Source organism: Lutjanus erythropterus, chromosome 17 (genome assembly GCF_056507025.1).
Source record: "Lutjanus erythropterus isolate fLutEry1 chromosome 17, fLutEry1.hap2, whole genome shotgun sequence".
NCBI lineage: Eukaryota > Metazoa > Chordata > Actinopteri > Lutjaniformes > Lutjanidae > Lutjanus > Lutjanus erythropterus.
Genome location: NC_139333.1, coordinates 537,325 through 556,612, shown reverse-complemented (window position 1 = coordinate 556,612; position 19,288 = coordinate 537,325). Strand labels below are relative to the sequence as shown.

Below are 19,288 nucleotides of genomic sequence, written 5' to 3'. Positions count from 1 at the left end.
CAGACGACGCCCTGAGAGCATCTTGACACACGTCAAACCTCCTCAACGCTCACACTTGATTTTGGTGTGTAAAATGAGGACCAGAGCTTTTTCTCTGCACCCACAAAATGTGAGAGTTAAATGGAATAAAAGACAGAGACGTGCACAGCGACTGCTGATGGAGCTGCAGCTCCACCTGAAACAGGTGAAAGAAAAAAACAGCCGTCAGATGTGAGTCGATTTTTTATGATAATGAATCATAATATTACTGTACACCTCTTTGGTGTGAGATTTCTTTACTCCAAGTTTGATTTGTGTACTTTGAAATACTCATTTACTCCATTCAGATTAATCATAACAGTGAGAGAGGAGAAAGTGTCGACGTGATATAAAAACTCTGTCTCTCCTCTTCATCTCCTCGCTGTGTGTCTGTGTGCAGTTTACTGTCTGCTGCGGTTTAAAACATCCTCACTGATGGAAATGATCCTGCTGCATTAAAACAAAAACAGTTTCATCATTATACAGAGAAGATTTTTCTCAAGATTTTATTCAAGAAATAAACTATTATTAACAATAATAATACTGACTAAATAGATATAAATAGCGATTTTTCCTGCTGGTTCTGTGGTGTTGGAACTTTGAACCTGAGGCCTGCAGTTCCATAGAAGCTTCATTTGACGTGTGTCAGTTGATGTTTTTAGTATGTTTTGGCGTCACAGTGACAAACTACACCTTCTGCACTAATCAGTTCATAATACATGTCATCACTGTTTCATTTAAATTAAAGGACTTTAATTTTAACAAAGAGTGAACATTAGGTCACGTTCAATCAGTGTATCTATGTGGAACTGGAACCTGTTGTTGTACATTTTTACTCTTCTGTAATATTTATAATAATGTGACTGCATGTTATTTTATCTGAGCAGCACTCTGACTGTTCTGATGCTCCACCTGACTTCAGTTAAAAACAGACTGTAATCAAACAGTGTGAGATTTAGATTCATGTTCAGAGGAAAAACACCTCCTGGTCTCTCTTCTTCACAATCTACTGCCCCCTGCTGGTCACTCTGAGGACATCGACGTAAACGGTCAAAAAGACAGAAGACTGACAGAAAACTTTAAAACAAAAAGTTCTGAATGCACACAGTAAACTGAAAAAAAAATCAGAGTTTAAATATAGTTAGTTTTATATGTACTCTTTGATTACAGTTAAATTAAAATAATTGATTAACTCAAATGTTTTCAGTAGATACCATTTTCATTCACCCCCTCATTGTAACAAGTTAACACACTAAAAAAAAAAAAAACAAGCTGACAAAACTTAAAATTTCAATGCAACTTGATTCAATCAAGGCAATCTGAAAAAACTTTTACACTAAATAATGTTTTGTTGACATCCTTTACTTTTCTTTCTTCTTTGGATGAACTTGAACCTTTGAGTTTTAGAAACCAAACTAATCGAGTCAATAAAGTTTTCATCACTCAGAAGAAAACCTCGTGCTTCTGGTCACACGTCACTTTGATGACCAAAAGAATAAAGTTAAACTGAGGAGCCTCGGTAGATCAATGATGAATGTATGAGTTTAATACATCACATATCTGCACACAGTGTATCATCAGGACACCAGACAGGAAGACACTGCAGGCCCTTATTAAAGATGTTTGAAGTTGTCTTTACTCATTAATTCTCTGAACAATCAGGTTTAAAAGAAGAAGAAGAAGAAGAAGAAGAAGAAGAAGAAGAAGAAGAAGAAGAAGAAGAAGAAGAAGCTGTGACATTAAATTTAAAAAAAGTGTCAACACTGAAACTTGTTCATCATTTACTTCACTGAGGATCCAATCAGCCTCGATGTGGTGGGCAGTGATTCATCAGTGACATCACTTCCTGTCATTCTGCTCACAGAGGAGGGTCTTTGTTTCATTCTGCCACTCCAGGACCCCGTCCAGAGGACAGCATCCTTCCTGTCGGACACACAGACAGACAGAGACAAGTATTAAACATGTCGGAAATGTTCAACCGTCAGGAACATGTTGAAGACGTGGCGGCCATGTTTATCCAGTGTCTGTGGTCACAGGTGAGTTTACCTGGTTGGTGATGTGTGTGTCGGCTCCATGCAGCAGCAACAGCTGGATGATTTTACATCTGTTGAGTCGAACAGCGTCATGAAGAGGAGTGTCTCCCTCCTGCAACACAACATGACTCGACAAGTCATAAACTACTTAAAATAACAACACAACACAATATGTGAGCACTGTGGGATCATGGGAGTTGTTGTCTTCATAGCTAATGATAATCTGTCTGATGTGATTCAGATAAAACAAGAAACACACAGTAACCTTAAATAACTGACAGATTTCTGTGGTTTGAATATCGCTGGAAACATCTGGGATAATGAACACACACAACTCAACAACATATACAGAAACATATACAACATCAGTCTCATGGTTCGGGGTGTTTTAATGCAGAAATGTTACACATGACTGTAAAGAGTGGAATGAAAAAGGAGGATCTGGGTTCAGTACATCAGCTGGCCACAAGGTGTCGCTGTTGGTCTGAACGCCACGGCCTGCTGCTGCTGCTGCTCTCTTTAACCTGATCTCTGATCCAGGACTGAGGGGGGACGGGATCAGTTCGGGCTGGACTGAAATTCATAACACTGAAACTCTAAAGTCCAAGTGCAAGTGAATGCAGCAAGAGATGATGCTCTGCTACATGTGTTCTGCACATTTTAGGCTAACTGATGGAACATGTTCAATGAAAAATGACTGAAGAATTTTATTGATTTCTATTGTTACATTTATATATTTCTATTCAATCAATTGTTTTACATTTCATGTCGGAAAAAGAATAATCACACAGTTAGTATTACCTATTATTGATTATGCTGACATTGTCTACCAGAACAGTCTTAATGTTCTGTTTAATTCTTTATGTAGATTTGTTCTGAAGTGTCCATATAGAACTCATCATTGTTCCATGAATCGCTGAATTGTTTGCAGTTTCACTGGCTTCAGTTTATTTTTAAATGTGTTCCCTTCGATGGTCCACCTTATTTGAATCAGTTTTTGATTCCATACAACTCCTCCTATCCACTTAGACATATGCAGTATCCATTTTTCTTTGCTCCCCGAATTTTTAAGGAAGTTGGACGTAGGTCATTCCAACACAAAGCTCCATCTGACTGGAATAATCTTCCTCTCTTTTTGAGATCTGTTACGTCTTTGTGCTGCTTCAGGACTTCGTTAGATTCTCTTCTAAAAACAACCTGCTCGTGTTTTTAATTTCTACTAACTGAAAATTCCTCAGTGTTGATATGATTTGCTTTTAGTCATGATATCTAATTTCACTTCTCTTGTGCATTAGCTTTGGGTGGGTTGTGGAGAGGGTGAGCAAGATGTTTGTTTATGTTTGTGTATTTGTTGTGTATGTTTGTTATTTAAGGCTGTTTTGTTTGTTTGTATGCTTTTTCTTCTCTTTCTGTATTTGTGTTTATAGGACCTCCTCGAAAATGAGATGCTGCATCTCAAGAGACTATCCTCCTTCAATAAATTCAAATTTAAATTCAATGCTTTGTGCGTGTGTGTGTGTGTGTGTGTGTGTGTGTGTGTGCGTGCGTGTGTGTGTGTGTGTGTGTGCGTGCGTGCGTGCGTGCGTGCGTGCGTGCGTGCGTGCGTGTGTGTGTGTGTGTGCGTGCGTGTGTGCGTGTGTGTGTGTGTGTGTGTGTGTGTGTGTGTGTGTGTGTGTAAACCCACCCTGTCCTGTGTGTTGAGTTGAGCTCCACAGTGAATCAGATATTCAGCACAGTCGTAGTGTCCTGTCCTCACAGAGACATGAAGGGGAGTGCTGTCCAACTACACGCACACAGACACACACACACACACACACACACACACACACACACACACACACACACACACAGAGTAGCAGTGATAGAAGTCAGTTGTAGTATTAACAGTAGTATTAGTAGTAATCAGTCAGTAGTATTACCTTGTCTGTTGCAGTGATGTCTGCCCCGTGGTTCAGCAGCAGTTTGAGGACAGGGACACTTCCTCCTCGACAGGCCGAGTGGACACAAGTGGACCACAGCTGGACACAAAGAGAACATTAGAACCAGTTCTAACAGTGGATTAAAAATGGTTCCAAGACTGTCCTGGATTGGTCCTATTAAAGCCTCTGTACAGTCACTCTGTCCTGACTGTTGACTTTTGTTCAGCCGTCTCTGTCCCCAGCAGGGAGGACAGTAAGAGGACAAAGTGTCCTCCTCCAGCAGAATGATGTGAGACAATTGGACGACGTGTACCTTGTCTCTGCTGTGGATGTTCGCTCCGGCCTCCAGCAGTTTACTGACAACTTCTGTGTGACCCTTTGAAGACGCTCTGTGTAGACCTGTACACTCAAACTGAACACACACACACACACACACACACACACACACACACACACACACACAGATATCACTGGTGTCTCACAGTAACACACTGACAGATGGAGGCAGCAGTAGGTCTGCAGCTCAGCTAAAATCACTGGTTTTATGAATGGAGTTTGGTTGGTCTGTACAGAGGTTTGTCTTAGATAACAGCGGTTTCCTGTCAGAAAGGTGAAAAGGTGAGAATATTTTAAATTAAACAGATTTTTTGATGTTTTGGTGCTGATATTTGTTGAGGACTCACTGTGTCACAGGCGTTGACGTCCCCACCTGTGGACAGGTACCTGTCAATCACCAGCAGCTGCTTCTGATTGCAGGCTTTAAAGAAGTCGTCCTCGTCCACATAATATGGCTGAGAGACACAGACAGTCACATGAATTAGATCTAACGCACAATAAATGTTTAAATGATGTTTAAATGATTTTACTGTTACACGCATCATAATAAAATAATCTTTCTCATTAGAGAAACTGTTATTCCTAAAATGGAGATATTCTGAATTTGATACAACTGCATGTATCAATCAATCGATCAACCAACCAATCAATCAGACTTTATTTATTTAATTACTATTATTTAAGTACTTTTCATACAAACAAAATACAACACAAAACAATGAGTCTGTAATGAAATGAGAACTAAAATCACGTCGCTGTTTACAAACAGAAGCAGGAACTGAAGTGAGGAGACACTGGAAACACCAGCTGCAAAATTCAAAATTAAAAGAAAAAAATTATAAAGTAAATAAATTCAAATCCATGAAGGAATTAAAAACTGTGAACAGCTGGTAAAAAGTTAGGAGACAGTAGATTGTTAAGAGGAAAACAATCCAGAAAATACAAATAAATAATTTTTTGTTCTATAAGTTTTTGTTATAACTTTGGGGATAATTAAAAGGCCAGGACCAGAAGACCTAAGGGTTCTAGACGGTTCTAGAGGGTTCTAAAGTGTTCACTGGCTAAACGCAAATCTGCTCAATAGATTCATGAAGAGTTTTATAAACCAATAAAAGGATCTTAAAATTGACTCTGAAGCACACAGGAAGCCAGAGAGACAGTGTGTGTGTGTGTGTGTGCGTGTGTGCGTGTGTGTGTGTGTGTGTGTGTGTGTGTTACCACTGCCTGGACAGCAGGGGGAGCAGCAGCAGGTTTCCTGACAGCAGCTTTCTGCTCTCTCTTGGTTTTCCTCAGCAGCAGGAGGTTCTGCAGGTCAGCAGGAGTCTCCAGGAGGAGACGACCCGATTTATCTGTCTGAACCGAGACAGAGAGACAGACAGATGGACAGAGAGACAGACAGAGAGACAGACAGATGACAGAGAGACAGACAGAGAGACAGACAGATGACAGAGAGACAGACAGAGAGACAGAGAGACAGACAGAGACGGACAGATGGACAGAGAGACAGACAGAGAGACAGACAGATGACAGAGAGACAGACAGAGAGACAGACAGATGACAGAGAGACAGACAGAGAGACAGACAGAGAGACAGACAGATGGACAGATCATCAATATGATCAATACTCTCCTGAATAAAAAAACTGTTGTATCAATCTTAGACAGGTCTTCTGCCCTCTGGTGGACGATCAGTGAGGAGCGTGAGGGCAAAATCCAACATGGCCGCCTTCACAGAAAATCTTTGCTAATTTGATAAAAGTTAAAGTTAGAATAATATTTATATTGTTACTGATATATTTTGTATTTTATTTTGTTGTAAAATTGTGTTGAAAATGTGTGAATCAAATATTTCATTCAGCAGGTAATACAGGTGATTTATCTGTGAATCCCTTATTTATTATTTTATTGAAGTTCATGATGTCATCTGCATTATTCCACCACAATTAAACAAATACTGTTAAGTAAACTAATTAATAATTAAAATGTCATCTAAAGATACACTTAGATAAGCAAACAATTATTAGTAAGTGAGCACTTGCTAATAATTGTCTTCTTTTCATTCAAAGATTCATTGGCTAATATTATACTCTGTATGTACGTCAGATTTATATTCATTAGAATATTTTTGGCAGCAACAAGACGAGATAAAAAGGTTCCAACTGAAGGAACTGAAATGTTCTTAACATTCAAAGAACAGTATTTGTTTTTGCTCCTAAAATAAAAATTATTGTGATACAAACAAAAGATCATATATGGAAATGATGTAGAGTTTTCTTCATTTTGTCCAAACAATTAAGAATAAAAATAGACATTTTCACACGTGCGCTTGCGTCCGTCCGTCCGATCCACCTGTTTTCACGTGTGGATCTATTTTTCAACACGTAATCAATCTAGCAATCATTTTTCCACAAATCGATTAGTTGTCAATAAAATCAATAAAAGATATAATAAAATATCAGATTCTGATTATTAGAATAAAAACGTTGGTGCAGAGACAGAAGTTCAGCCAATAGTAGAAGATTGCGTTCCTCTGACCTTGAGGCTGATTGGATGGACGGAGTCGGCGTTTCCGCTGCAGGTCAGCGCGTCCTGTTTCTCCTGAGAGACGGACGACTCGTAGCCTCCGTCCTCCACCTGCTGAAGACACACGGAGACACAAACAGCTCAGGTCCAAGTCTTGACGTCTCCATGTTTCAGGTCATCGGGACGTCAGACGCTCGCTCGAGTTTTAGAAACAATAAACTTTATCCATCGGTGAGTCTGAGCGTGCTCAGTTGATGTCCGTCGGCTCTGTTGTCATGGATACAGACATGTGAACACTGCATCACACTGAGACACTTTTCTACAACTCATAAAACTTTATTTAAAGTGTCCCAGAAGACGCTCTGCTGAGTGACTCCAAAAATAAACAATATAGAGATCAAGCCACTGACCTTTGACCTCTTATAAAACTTTATTAGCAGCTTAAAGAGGAACAGCAGCCTCAGTTTACACCTCTGTGTGTGTGTGTGTGTGTGTGTGTGTGTGTGTGTGTGTGGACATGACCTTCTCTGGTGTCGTTTTATTGGCCAATCACTCTCCAGAAGGGAGGGGTCAGAGGTCAGCGAGGGTCATGTGATCTCTGTTAGTTAAAACAGTTTAGATTCATTTCATGAAAAAGGAAAAAGTTTGAGTCTGTTGACTGAATTTAAAAATGATTTCAGGATTCAAATAATAATCTTCACATTAATTCAGTTGAACTGTAGAAAACCAGAACCAACATCTCTTCAGTCACACTGGAGAACGTGTTCTCCGTTCCTCAGAGTCCTTCATCATCTTCATCATCGTGGTTTCATGACTCATTTTTACAGTGTATCAGAGACAAACACACACTGCATGCTGGGAAGTCTGATCATGTTTCTTCAGAGACTGAACTCAAACAGAGAAAATGCTTGTTAGTTCTTTATAATAATTCTGGTGCGTTCGGTATTTTTTATTTGTATAAAGTTTGTTTTTCCTTTGACTTCCGTCTTCACATAAAATAAATCCTGGTCTGTCAGCCGATTTTATTCCTAAAATTGTTGGTAAACTCATAAAGTGAAAGTGAATAAAAATTAATAATTTAATATTTTCAATTACAGCTTTTCAATTCAAGAACCCAAATGAAGACAAATGAGAGTCAGAACTTATTGTGAACAGAGTTTGTTTCTAAAAGTCAACAGAATAAAGTTTATTTAAAGAAGAAAAGTAAATTATCTCAACTAAAGATTATGGATCGGAAAAACTTATTTATTTATTTTTCATTTATTTAAGAATTTAGTGAAAACTGTTGGAGTGAAATTCTTTTTTTAACTTGGCTTGAGTCAGTGTCAGTCCTTTTATTAAAAAGAAATAATAAAATAAATGAATTAATATCATCACAGTGTCCAGACATGTTTTTATCACAATATTTGACAGATTTTACTGTGATTTGAAACGATGATGTGACTTTTCACAAATCAACTGTCTTAATATTTTCTATTCTTATATCTGTAATGTTGGTTCATCAACGTTCTGACGTTCTGATTTAGATCAACTGAAGCTGGAAAGAAATCAGAGAAGAAGAAACACACGAGGACGAAGTGAGAATCTGTAGAAGAAGACAAACGTCCCTCAGCAGGACACACAGACAGACAGACAGGGTTACCATGACGGCGACAGGTGGACCGCAGCCAATCGTTAACCTACTGCTTATGTCACTTTATTATCCACCAATCACATGTCAGAGGTCAGAGGTCAGACTGCACACACACACACACACACACACACACACACACACACACACACACTTTTTTCTTTGATTTTTATTGACGGCAGAGAAAAGAGTTAATGAGTTTATGTTGTAAAAAATAAACATATTTAAAGTTGAATCCAAAGTGAAGAAAAGAAGCTGAAGAAGAAGTTTTCTGCACAAACAGAAATATTTTTTCTCACCATCATCATCTCCTCGTCGTCGTCTTCATCGTCCCAGCTGATCCGCTCAGATCTGACAGCAGCAAGAAAAACAACAAGAGAAGAAAAGATCAGATCACAGCTTTTTATTCTGACCTTCTGTGCACCAGAAAACCAAACGGTCACATTAACTCATTGAAATAAGGAGTGAAAACTTAAAAGTTTTTGGATTAATAAGAAGTTGACTGAAAATTAAATAATTGTTTTTTATTCTTAAAATGAATCCTGTAAAAAAAAAAATCAAAGTTAAGAAACCTGATCATTTCAAGGCGACTGCCGTCACAAGATTTTTGAGGTTTGAATCAAACTCTGCGACCTTTAATCTTTTGTTGAGATAATTTACTTTTTCTTCTTTTGATGAAAAAAAACACTATGAAGCTGATTTGTCTTTATTTGGGTGTTTGAAAATTAAATGGTTGGAAATGGAGAATATAAAGTTATTAACTATTATTCACTTTAACATTTTTTGAAATACGCGTTTTTTAAAAGGTTCATCCACAGAAGAAAAACAAATTATCTCAACAAAAAATTATCTTTAAATTATCAGTCTACAAAACTTCAATCAACAATCTGGTTTTCCAGTGCAGCATCTGGTTTATTTATAGAGTTTGATTCAAACCCAAAAATCTAGTGGAAACAACTGTAGAACAGAACTGATTATTTTAAGAATAAAAACAGTTCTTTCATGTTCGGCAAAACTTAAACTTAAAACTTTAAGTTTTTGCAGCTTACTACACTTAATGTGAGCATTTGGGTTTACGGTGTATAATCAATGATCTAAAACTGTAAAACATCACGACATTAATATTATCTTCATGTCGGGGACGTTACAGAGTCTCTGACTCAAACCACAGACCCAACAATTTATCCTCTAATTAACTGACTGAAACGTGTCCCTGAATGCAGCACTCACACACACACACACACACACACACACACAGAAGAACCCAGCATTGTCAACAGTTATCAGTTCTCAATAATCAATAATCACTAATGAGTCCAGCTCACCTCTGCAGCTCCATGTCAGTGCTCACAGCAGCAGAAGAAGAAAAGATGAAAGATGTCAGGATGCTCCATCAGTCCTCCTAATATAGACACACACACACACACACACACACACACACACACACACAGGAACACATGTTTGTGTGTTTGCATGTTGACCTTTGACCTTGCTGGTTGAACTTGCAGGAGACGGCTGCCGACCTCGTCTGACCTCGCAGTAACCAGAGAAGAAGAAGAAGAAGAAGAAGAAGAAGAAGAAGAAGAAGAAGAAGAAGAAGAAGAAGAAGAGTACAAACAGCTCTGTCTACAAAAGGAAAAAGGCTGTGACTTCTTTTATCTCAAAAATAAGTTATGATAAATAATTACTGCACAGACCTCAACAAAAACCAATCAGCAGAGATTATTAACAGATTGATCACTAGTTGAAAAACAGGCCCGGACACGTGAAAACAGGTGGACATTTTTTTTTTTTGTTTTTTTCGTATGACAGTTCTGAAGAATTCTTGGGTTCCTTCTTGGTATCAGTGGGTACCAACAAAATCAGAACAAATAATGGACACGAACAAAAATAAGAGAGAATTTGCTCATACATGGTTTGTTGCCTGAAGCCCGACATGTTTTAGCTTCCACACAAACACCGGATTGGACTTGTGTGTGTGTGTGTGTGTGTGTGTGTGTGTGTGTGTGTGTGTGTGTGTGTGTGTGTGTGTGTGTGTGTGTGTTATGTAAGGACACTCAGGGTTCTCCCAGCCTTATATAACAGCAGCCACTCTCAGTGGTTCTGCTGGGAGTTTTTGTCCCGTCTGTGTTCTGGACAAAACTCCAGTCTGGATGAGAAACGTGTCCTGAGATAAAACTGACCTCATTCATTCTGTGTGCAGCTCAGGGAGTAATAGATTACAGGTAATGTAATCTGGATACACAGTGCACACACAGCTGCCAGCTCATTATCATAATAATTACTGTCAGATTGATCACAAGTTGAAAAACAAGTCCTAACCTGTGAGAACAGGTAGAACCCTCCACCTGTTCTCACAGGAACCCTGACTTGTTTTTCAACTGACTAGATTGTGACAGGATCATTTTTTCAGCCTCAGACAGAAGAAACATCTGTTTCCATCACGTTTTAAAGAACGTATTCTGATTCATCCCTGTTAGGAACGTAGAGTCACGTGACCTGATGATGTCAGCACTTTAAACCTGCAGCCTGATTTTAATCTTCATGTATGGAGAGTTGACGAGTGTCTGTGAGGTCACTTCCTGTTACATAACTGTATAATCTGACAGAGCGGCTGAACGACCATCAGGCTGCAGGGACTCTGTGTCAGGGATCACGTTCTACCCACTGTTCCACTGACAGCTCTTTTCATCCAGAGAACCAGTTGGTCAACGGTTCTTTGTATCATCATATGATATGTTCTTGGCAGAACTCCTGAGGGGGGTTCTAGATGAAAGTCCTGGAGCATAAAAAGGTTATCAGTAGAACCCCCTGAGGTGGTCAGGATCTGGGTGGAACTCCCTGAAAAGGTTCCAAGTGAAACCTTTATAAAAGTCTTCTACCAGGAAGCAAAAATGGTTCTCATATGGGGACAAGCCGAGGAACTCCTTGTGGTTCTTTGTATCATAACATAAAAGGGTTCTAGATAAAACCCTTGAAATACAAAAAGGTTACTGGCAGAACCATCTGAGTGAGTTCTTGTTAGCACCTGAGGAAGATGGAAGATTTCACCATAGAAAGTTTCTCTGTAGAACCTCTCATAGGGGGTTCTGTATGAAACCTTTCACAGTTGGTTTATGTTGGAATACAAGTAGAACTCTCTGAAAGGCTTCCAAGTTTTATAAAAAGGTTCTACCAGGAACCAAAAAGGGTTCTCCTATGAGGCCAAGCTGAATAATGGTTGACAAAGTGTTTGTAAATCATTGCACTCTGTTTTTATTTTGAACATCCCAGCTTGTCTGGAGTTTGGTTCTGTGAATGTTAGTTGAATGTTCTGTTGTGTGTGTGTGTGAGCGGATGAGTTCTAGTTCCAGTTCTGTGATCGGTCAGATTCCTGCTCTGTTCTCACGTGTTCGGTGTTGACTCAGTCAGCTGGACGTTAATCTGACAGATAAAGAGAAGAATGTTAATCATCTCCGTCTCTGCCGCTCCGTCAGCTCACATCAGCTCCTGTCGCATCACTCTGCTGCTGCTGCCGCTTTAAACTCCGCTTCACCCTTTTATTATCGACCTGCAGCACTTTAACTATCAAACCTTCTCTGCTCTGTTTTTCAATGAGTGATCAATCTGGAAGTTATTTTGTTGTTTGGTCCATAAAATGGTTGATCAGTGTTTCCTAAAGTCCAAGACGACATCCTCAAACATCTTGTTTTGGAAAGAGAAACAAAAACTTTAAACACTATAAACATTAGACTTTTATTTTGAAAGAACAAATACAAAAGGAACAGTCGCTCACTCTCTGCTTACATCACTTCCTGTTTACATCAGAACATCATGACATTGCACTTTACAACACAGCCTGCTACAGTACACTCGCTAATGCTAGCAGCCAGCTAGCTTGCTAGTTAGATGCCATTAATCACATCTGTTAAGTTAGCACGAGCTAACTGTGGCTGCTGGAGGCTAGCTGAAGTGTTGCGTTCAAGTCACATCGGAATAAAGAGCAAACTACTACTCAGTTGTCCCTCAAAGTTCAACTTTATGACCTTTGACCTGAGCTGCTCTGAGCAGCCAATCACCATTGATTCACCTGATGAGGCTCAGAGGCTGAGTTCGTCTCGTGTTCACTGGGAGGCTGCGGAGACGGTTCTGTTGTCTGATATCAGTCGCTAACAGTCACAGTTAGCAGTGAAACTAAAGGTACCTATCCATCAGGAAACCCTGGAATTATCCATTTAAGTTTTTTGGCTTCTGGGGTCACTTGTGTGGTACGCAGAAATTTTTCCAGTGGCTTCTGAGGGAAAATACTTTTTGGGCAGCAGGGGAATTTTTCACTGCAAAATCATGAGCGGCCACTGGAAGAAACGGAGTGCGAGTACTATCTAGGTTCTATTATACATATATGTGCAGAAAACCCAGCGTCATCATCACCACAAGGCACCAGGTGTTTTTGAGGTCTACAGTTGTTATTTTACATTACATTAAACGTTTTACATTAAATCTGATGTGACCTGAACGCAGCATGAAGCCGCCAGCAGCCAAACATCTCAACTCCGGAGGCATCAACAAAAAACTACATTCAACATCCTCGTTCGCTTTAAAAACATTCACATTTACCTTCCTTTCAAATGCTTTATAGACCAACCAACACACGCACACACACACACACACACACGCACACGCGCGCACACACACACACACACACACAGACACACACACACACACACACGGTAAGAGCACTGGAAACGTGTGTTAGCTTAGCTTAAAGGCTTTAAACTGGTATGGCTACAGGAGCTGACAGTGCAGGGTTATTTTTAGCTCTCTGACTACAGCAGTTACCATGACAACAAGAACATAACAACTAGGGTCACTAACTACCCGTTACCAGGACAACAGAAACACCATGACCACACGCTAACAGGAGTGTTTTTAGGCTAACGGGAAGGGGGGAACAAAGAAATAAAATACCTGTCATGTGGCCTTTGACCTCTACCTTCAACTTCCTGTTTGTGCTGCATTAACATGACTCAGGAAATAAAAACACCAACATGACAGCGGTGACAGTCTGTATGAGCTGAATGCTATCATTTAATTTGGTGTCGTCGTGTCAACAGTCCATTATAGTAATGCTGAAATCTGCCTGGCGACTGATGGCTGTGACCCCACACAGCTCAAACTGTGGACCAATCAAAGAAGAGCTTATTTTAAAGGGATGTTCCGGTATTTTCCAACCTGGGTCCTGTTCTATGTTTGTGTATTTTCTGATTGTGGCTGATGATATCATAAAAGTCAACTCCAGAGTCCCAGAAACAAAAATCCCCTAAGAGACAGAGACAAATAAGAGTCTAGACACCCACAAAAGACATCCAATTACAAGTGCAAGTCAAGCTCCCAAAAGTCAAGTCCAAGTCAAAACTCCCCAAAATTAAGTCCAAATCCAGAATTAAGTCCAAATCAACTCAAAACTCCCAAGAGTCAAGTCCCAGAAACAAGTCAGAGTCAAAAATACTGCAAGAGACCGAGACAAATCAGACTCAAGACACCCCCAAAAGACATCCAATTGAAAAGAAGTGCAAGTCAAAACTCCCAAGGGTCAAGTCCACATCAAACTCTCAAGTCCCAAGAGACATGTTCAAGTAAAAAAAAAAAAACCTCCAAGAGATAGACACTATTCAAAGACAAGACACCCACAAAACTGAAACAAGTCTGAATCCTGTGAGACCAAGACCAGTCAATCAAACTCCCAACAGATCCAGAAAAGTCAGAGTCCTACAAGACTGACAGTGGTGCTTTTTCCACCAAATGAGCTCAAGAACCAGTTCTGTTCAAGATTCTTGCAAACCAACCTGCATTTTGGGCAGAACCACTGTAAAACAAAGGATACACAACCAACAGAGGGCAGCGCACAAAGACCTGTAAATCATGACACTTCAGTTCATACCTCAGGTCAAGGAGAACTTCATGGGAACCTGATTTTCTAGCGCCAAACCAATTTATGTTTTGTCACAATGCTCAATGTTCCATATTGGTGGGAAAGAGTCAAAACAGAAAAGTTAGCCTTCTTTCCATGTTAGAGGCCCCTTCTGTGCATAGTTAGGTGGTGTGGGTAAAACCACTAAGTAACTGAGGGGTTCTAAGCTCTTGTTTGGTCATGACACCATTAAAACCAGATTTTTCCCCCATAAATGTTCTTGTTATTTCCTGTAATACCATCATTTATGGCAACACCGATTTCAAAAGATTCCACATCTGTTGGTTTCCCTCTAACAGCAGATACCAGAGCTCAAAGAACAATATCAATTAAAGTGCAGGTTCTTTTTGTTGAGTTTTGGTCTGCTTGGTTTCAATTCAAAACCGATGCTCATTCTCTTGGTGTAAACCTCTTCAAATCACTGATTTGCCAAACATGTCTTCAGGAACACAAACATTTCTACTGAATCTGAACAGGGCCCCAGACATACTTTTCAGGTTGAGCTGAATCCAAATATCCCCTTCTGGACTTGTGGACTGAACTCTCAAGGGTCTGCAGCACTCTGAGACGAGACTTCAGATCTTAATATTGGCCAAGAATTTGTGACAGTTTTCAAGGTATAAAACCAATGAAAGCTTTATGTTTACTAATAAAGACACGATAGGTTAACAATGGCAGAGCCGTCAGAGCAAGAGAATTTGCTTAAAATTGAAAAATTGAAACAAATCATGGATTTGGAGAGTCATAGTGGCCAAGGATACGACTAAAGCTGAGATCTTGACCCTAAGATCCATCTAAAGTTTGCAGAAAATCCAGATATTTGGATTCAGCCCAGTTCAAACACAAGACTGGGATCAATCAAAGGTGGACTGTGCCTGAAGGCATCAAGGTTTAATAGGCAAGAAGGATTCACCACTGTGATGCAACCTTAAGCCAGAGTCTGCAGGAGGGTTTTCATTGTTCAGTCCACCTGCTGAACTGGTATCAGGCATCTTGGATCACAGTGTTTCAAGCTGGTATTAAAGGACTTAAATCCATGCTGCTGGTCTTCTTTATGAGCTGGTCCAGGACTGGAATGTCCTGAAGTGTTTCCGTTGAGAATGAATGAATCAGCTATCATGGTGGGGAAAAAAGGAGGAGGGGAAGGAGGTCTGAACTTAAAAATGCAGGAAATAAACAGAAAACCACATGAAAAATCAATCCCAAAGAGCTGAGGAACATGTCACATCCTTGGACCCAAATGTATATAAATCCCTCTTGAATCATCAACCATCCTCATGGAGACATCAAAAACAGGACTTACAAACCCATGTGACAAGAACGTCCTCCTTATGGTGAATGAAGCCTTGTGAAGTCAAATACTGTGAAGTTTTAGAAATCATAAGGAAGCCTTGGAGGTTTCTGAAACCCTCGTCCTGCCTTGAAGCCTTAGTGGAATCTTTGGGAAGTTTTAAGAAAGAACTTATGAATCTGTGTGAGACTGCCAAAGTCTTACAGGAGTAATCAAATCCCTTGGATGCTTTAAAAAAGTCCATTTGATTCTCTTGTGAACTTCTTTATGCTTCTTAATTCATTGTTATACTTGCATATTTGAAAAGGTGAAGCTCTCTGATGCCTTGCAAAGTCTTGAATTCTTGAGATGCTTTCACAAAGCACCTGTAAATGTGAATGAAGTCGTCCCAGGTGTCCACTGACTATAAATAAAGATGGACGCTGCCTCTCCACTTCCTTCCACCGTACAAAAATGAAGGCAAAATGTCCCAGATATAAGTGCTGGCATCTTGTTCTGATGTCATTTGGGAAACATTTATTTGACATACACTTTTGTCCCATCTGCTAACATGGAGGTGGGCGGGGTCTATGACCTATACTGAAGCCAGCCACCAGGATCCATGTTGTCCATCTTTATGTAAAGCCCAGTGTTTCCCCTATCCTGGTCCTCAGAGCTCACTGCCCTGCATGTTTTAGATGTTTTCCTGCTCAAACACACCTGATTCACATGATAAACTCGTTATCAGGCTTCAGGATGTCAGACAGAGGCTTCATGACGATCTGATCATCTGAATCAGGTGTGTTGGAGCAGGGAAACATCTAAAACATGCAGGGCGTCGGGCCCCGAGGACCAGGATAGGGGAAACTGTGAAAGCCACATTTTTTCCTTCAGCCCACAGTTGTCTGCATTCATACTGTGGTCTACAGACCTATGAAGATTAGGAAAATGAGTTATTAGTCTGCTGACATATGAAAAAAAAGCTGCTGAGAGCCGTTGTAAGTCCACCTCTTAATAAAATGCTGCAAGTACTCAACCAGTCAATCAATAACATCACTCCCAAAGGTCCTGCACTTTACTACAGAGCAGGGACATCGTGGGGAGTAAAATTATGGAAATTAATTTAGACCCTGATCCCTGCGGTGGAAAGGTTCCTAGTCTCTGGAGAAGACGCCTGCAGTGGAAACACGGCTTACATCAATGGTCAACACGTTCAGCTGTGTTTCGGCACTGGACGACCACGTGTGAGCCACATTTGCCTCTTACATGGCAGAGGTATTTGTTTGTTGGGGTGCAGATGCCAGTTCTAGTCCAGTGTTTGCACCTCCCACCATTTGGTCAGATTCTGGCGCTTCGTTCATCCAAGTATGGGGCCGAGACATTTTGATCACCTGACATTTAACTGGTTGTTATCCTGAGTCCTTCTGAGACAGAGTCCAGACACTGGTCTTTCATAAAGACTCTAAATAACTCATGTTAGGGCAGCTAAAGTGACTCCAGTGAGATCAGTTTGTGGTGTTTCCTACCAACATGTCTGGATAACTTCCAGAGGAAATAACGTGGCTTTTCAGTGCTCATGTGAGGGTCCTGTGAATCTCTTACAACTTGGGAACAAAACCACAGAGTGTGTGCAACATTGAAAACATGTCCTCTGGTGGTCTCACCAGTAGGGGGAACTGGTCTCAACATGACCCCAGCTCTGCCACTCAGGAAAGATCCCTGCTGACGTCCTGGGACTTCCAAAGGGATCAAACTCCAACTTTTCTCCACCGCGGTCTCTCTGGATCTCCAGCCCGACGGTACTCTCAGTGCTGCCGTTTGGATCGACCACCGTCAGCCGGTAGTTGTTCCCATTGTTGTTATCCCAGAAGGTCTGGTCCTTTGTTTGGTACTGAATGCAGAATTCTACTGTGTTGAAGGGCTTGAGGACTTCTGGTACTGGGACAGAGAAGGAGAAGGTGTCCATGTCGGGGCAGCCATAGATGTTGTTCAGGTACAGACATGGAACGTCTTGAAAGGAGCACCATGAGTCAAAGGTGATCCGGACAGAGACGGATTTGTCAAAGGAGAGGTTTCGGACCTGAATGGTGCCTGAAATCAGATGCTCCTGGACAGAACAGGTCTCCAGACAAACCTGCTGGGCTTTGAGCCGATTCCTCAGATCCAGGTAGTCTGCAGCTGGCTGGATGAAGTCCAGAACCAGACCTGGACCACAATCTGCAGCATCTGGGATATGGAAGAACATAAGGGAAAGGGGTCAGTTTGTATCAAAAAAACTTAACACCAACTAAATGTTTAACAACATCCAGGTATGTTTATCTAAATTGGGTCAGGGGCGAGTAGTTGACAGGATTTCAAGTTACATCGTTTGTCGCTCACTCCACCTCCACTTGATTCAGATTACAGGGATGAATTAATAACAGAACCAGAATCAAGCAATAAATATACCACTTTCATGAGGGCTTCGCTTCAAAACTGAAGCTCAGAGATAGATGCATTTTTATGTTGCTACACCGTTTAATTTGCAGGTCTACCCATTGTACTTGGCATTAGCATGTTGTACTGGCTGTTAGCATGTTGCAGGGCTGTGGCAAGCATCTGTTGTACTCCTGTACTGGGACGATGTTGGACCACTGTTGTCATGTTGAGGGACAGTCACAAGAAACTATGTGAACATTCACTTCTTCTGAAGCCAGTTAAATAACCAGAGTAGCAGGTTGTTGGTGGTCGTCATGCTGCTTTTTGCTCAGCTGGTTTTGTTGTTACAGAAAGCTCCTCTGTTGTGCATTTGTCTGTTGCTGTTGTATGTTAATGTTTTTGTTTCTTTCATGAAATATGTTCCGCTAACATTTTCTATTAAACAGCCCTTCACAAACATCTTTAAATCATTTTATTTTGTCAGTTTTAACTTAATTAAGCATCAAGCATTTTTTCTGTGCTGCATTAACAAAGTTTAGGGCAGCAAATAATGATTATTTTCTTGAATATTTAATCTGCAGATTATGTCAGAAGATTCAGTCTATTATAAAAATAAGACAAAGAAAAAATGTGTGAACTTAAGAGGCTGGAACAGAATAGAAAAGTCATAAATGACAAATCCATGTTTCTGTTGACTGACTAATCACAAGTTTACTATCGTCAATAATTAATTGCTCTTCACTAACCTTTGCTGTCTCCCAGGTGTAGTCCAGCTGTGGCGCCCTCTATCTCCGTCAGGTGGAACTGCAGCTCGGTCAGCGCGTAGTCCTCGGCCTCGTTGAAGACGTGGACGGCGGTGAGCGCGAGGCCCTGAGAGTCTGCAAACACCACGTTCTTCTTTTTCCTCTTCAGCCACGCCGAGTCGCTGCCGAGCTCTGGGCCCGCGGACGTCGAGGTCGAGGTCGCCGTGGTGACGTTGTTGCTGAGGGCGTCGCCGCAGCGGTCGGAGGACAGGCAGGGTCGCAGCGGTTCGCAGCGCTTCAACAGAGTGGCTGCTGATGAAGAACAGCGGTCGTCATAGTTACTGATGAAGGAGCGAAGAGGAGGAGAGCTGGCCAGGCAGATCCTCATGGCCATGTCCACAGGTATGATCGGAGATGGACCCCCGGGATGAGGGTTAAGGAGGTGGAGG

The 19,288-nt window shown here is 40.8% G+C and overlaps 1 protein-coding gene and 1 pseudogene across 2 annotated transcripts; both read right to left on the bottom strand.

Moving 5' to 3' along the window:
* Positions 1-1,295: 1,295 nt before the first annotated feature.
* LOC146311455 (uncharacterized) lies at positions 1,296-9,847 on the bottom strand. Of its 2 annotated transcripts, none has more exons than XM_084741120.1 (10): positions 9,784-9,847; positions 8,758-8,809; positions 6,841-6,942; positions 5,525-5,659; positions 4,654-4,761; positions 4,284-4,382; positions 3,971-4,069; positions 3,736-3,834; positions 2,065-2,163; positions 1,296-1,941 (listed from the first exon to the last, which is right to left on the bottom strand). In XM_084741120.1, exons 1-10 carry the CDS (start codon positions 9,795-9,797, stop codon positions 1,858-1,860), a joined length of 891 nt encoding a protein of 296 aa, XP_084597246.1. In that variant the 5' UTR covers positions 9,798-9,847; the 3' UTR covers positions 1,296-1,857. The 2 variants fall into 2 exon arrangements, with proteins under 2 accessions (XP_084597246.1, XP_084597247.1); XM_084741121.1 differs by having other exon boundaries at positions 6,841-6,939; positions 9,784-9,842.
* A 7,435-nt stretch (positions 9,848-17,282) lies between these two features.
* Positions 17,283-19,288, bottom strand: part of LOC146311454 (protein phosphatase 1 regulatory subunit 3C-B pseudogene) — a 2,029-nt pseudogene continuing 23 nt past the window's right edge.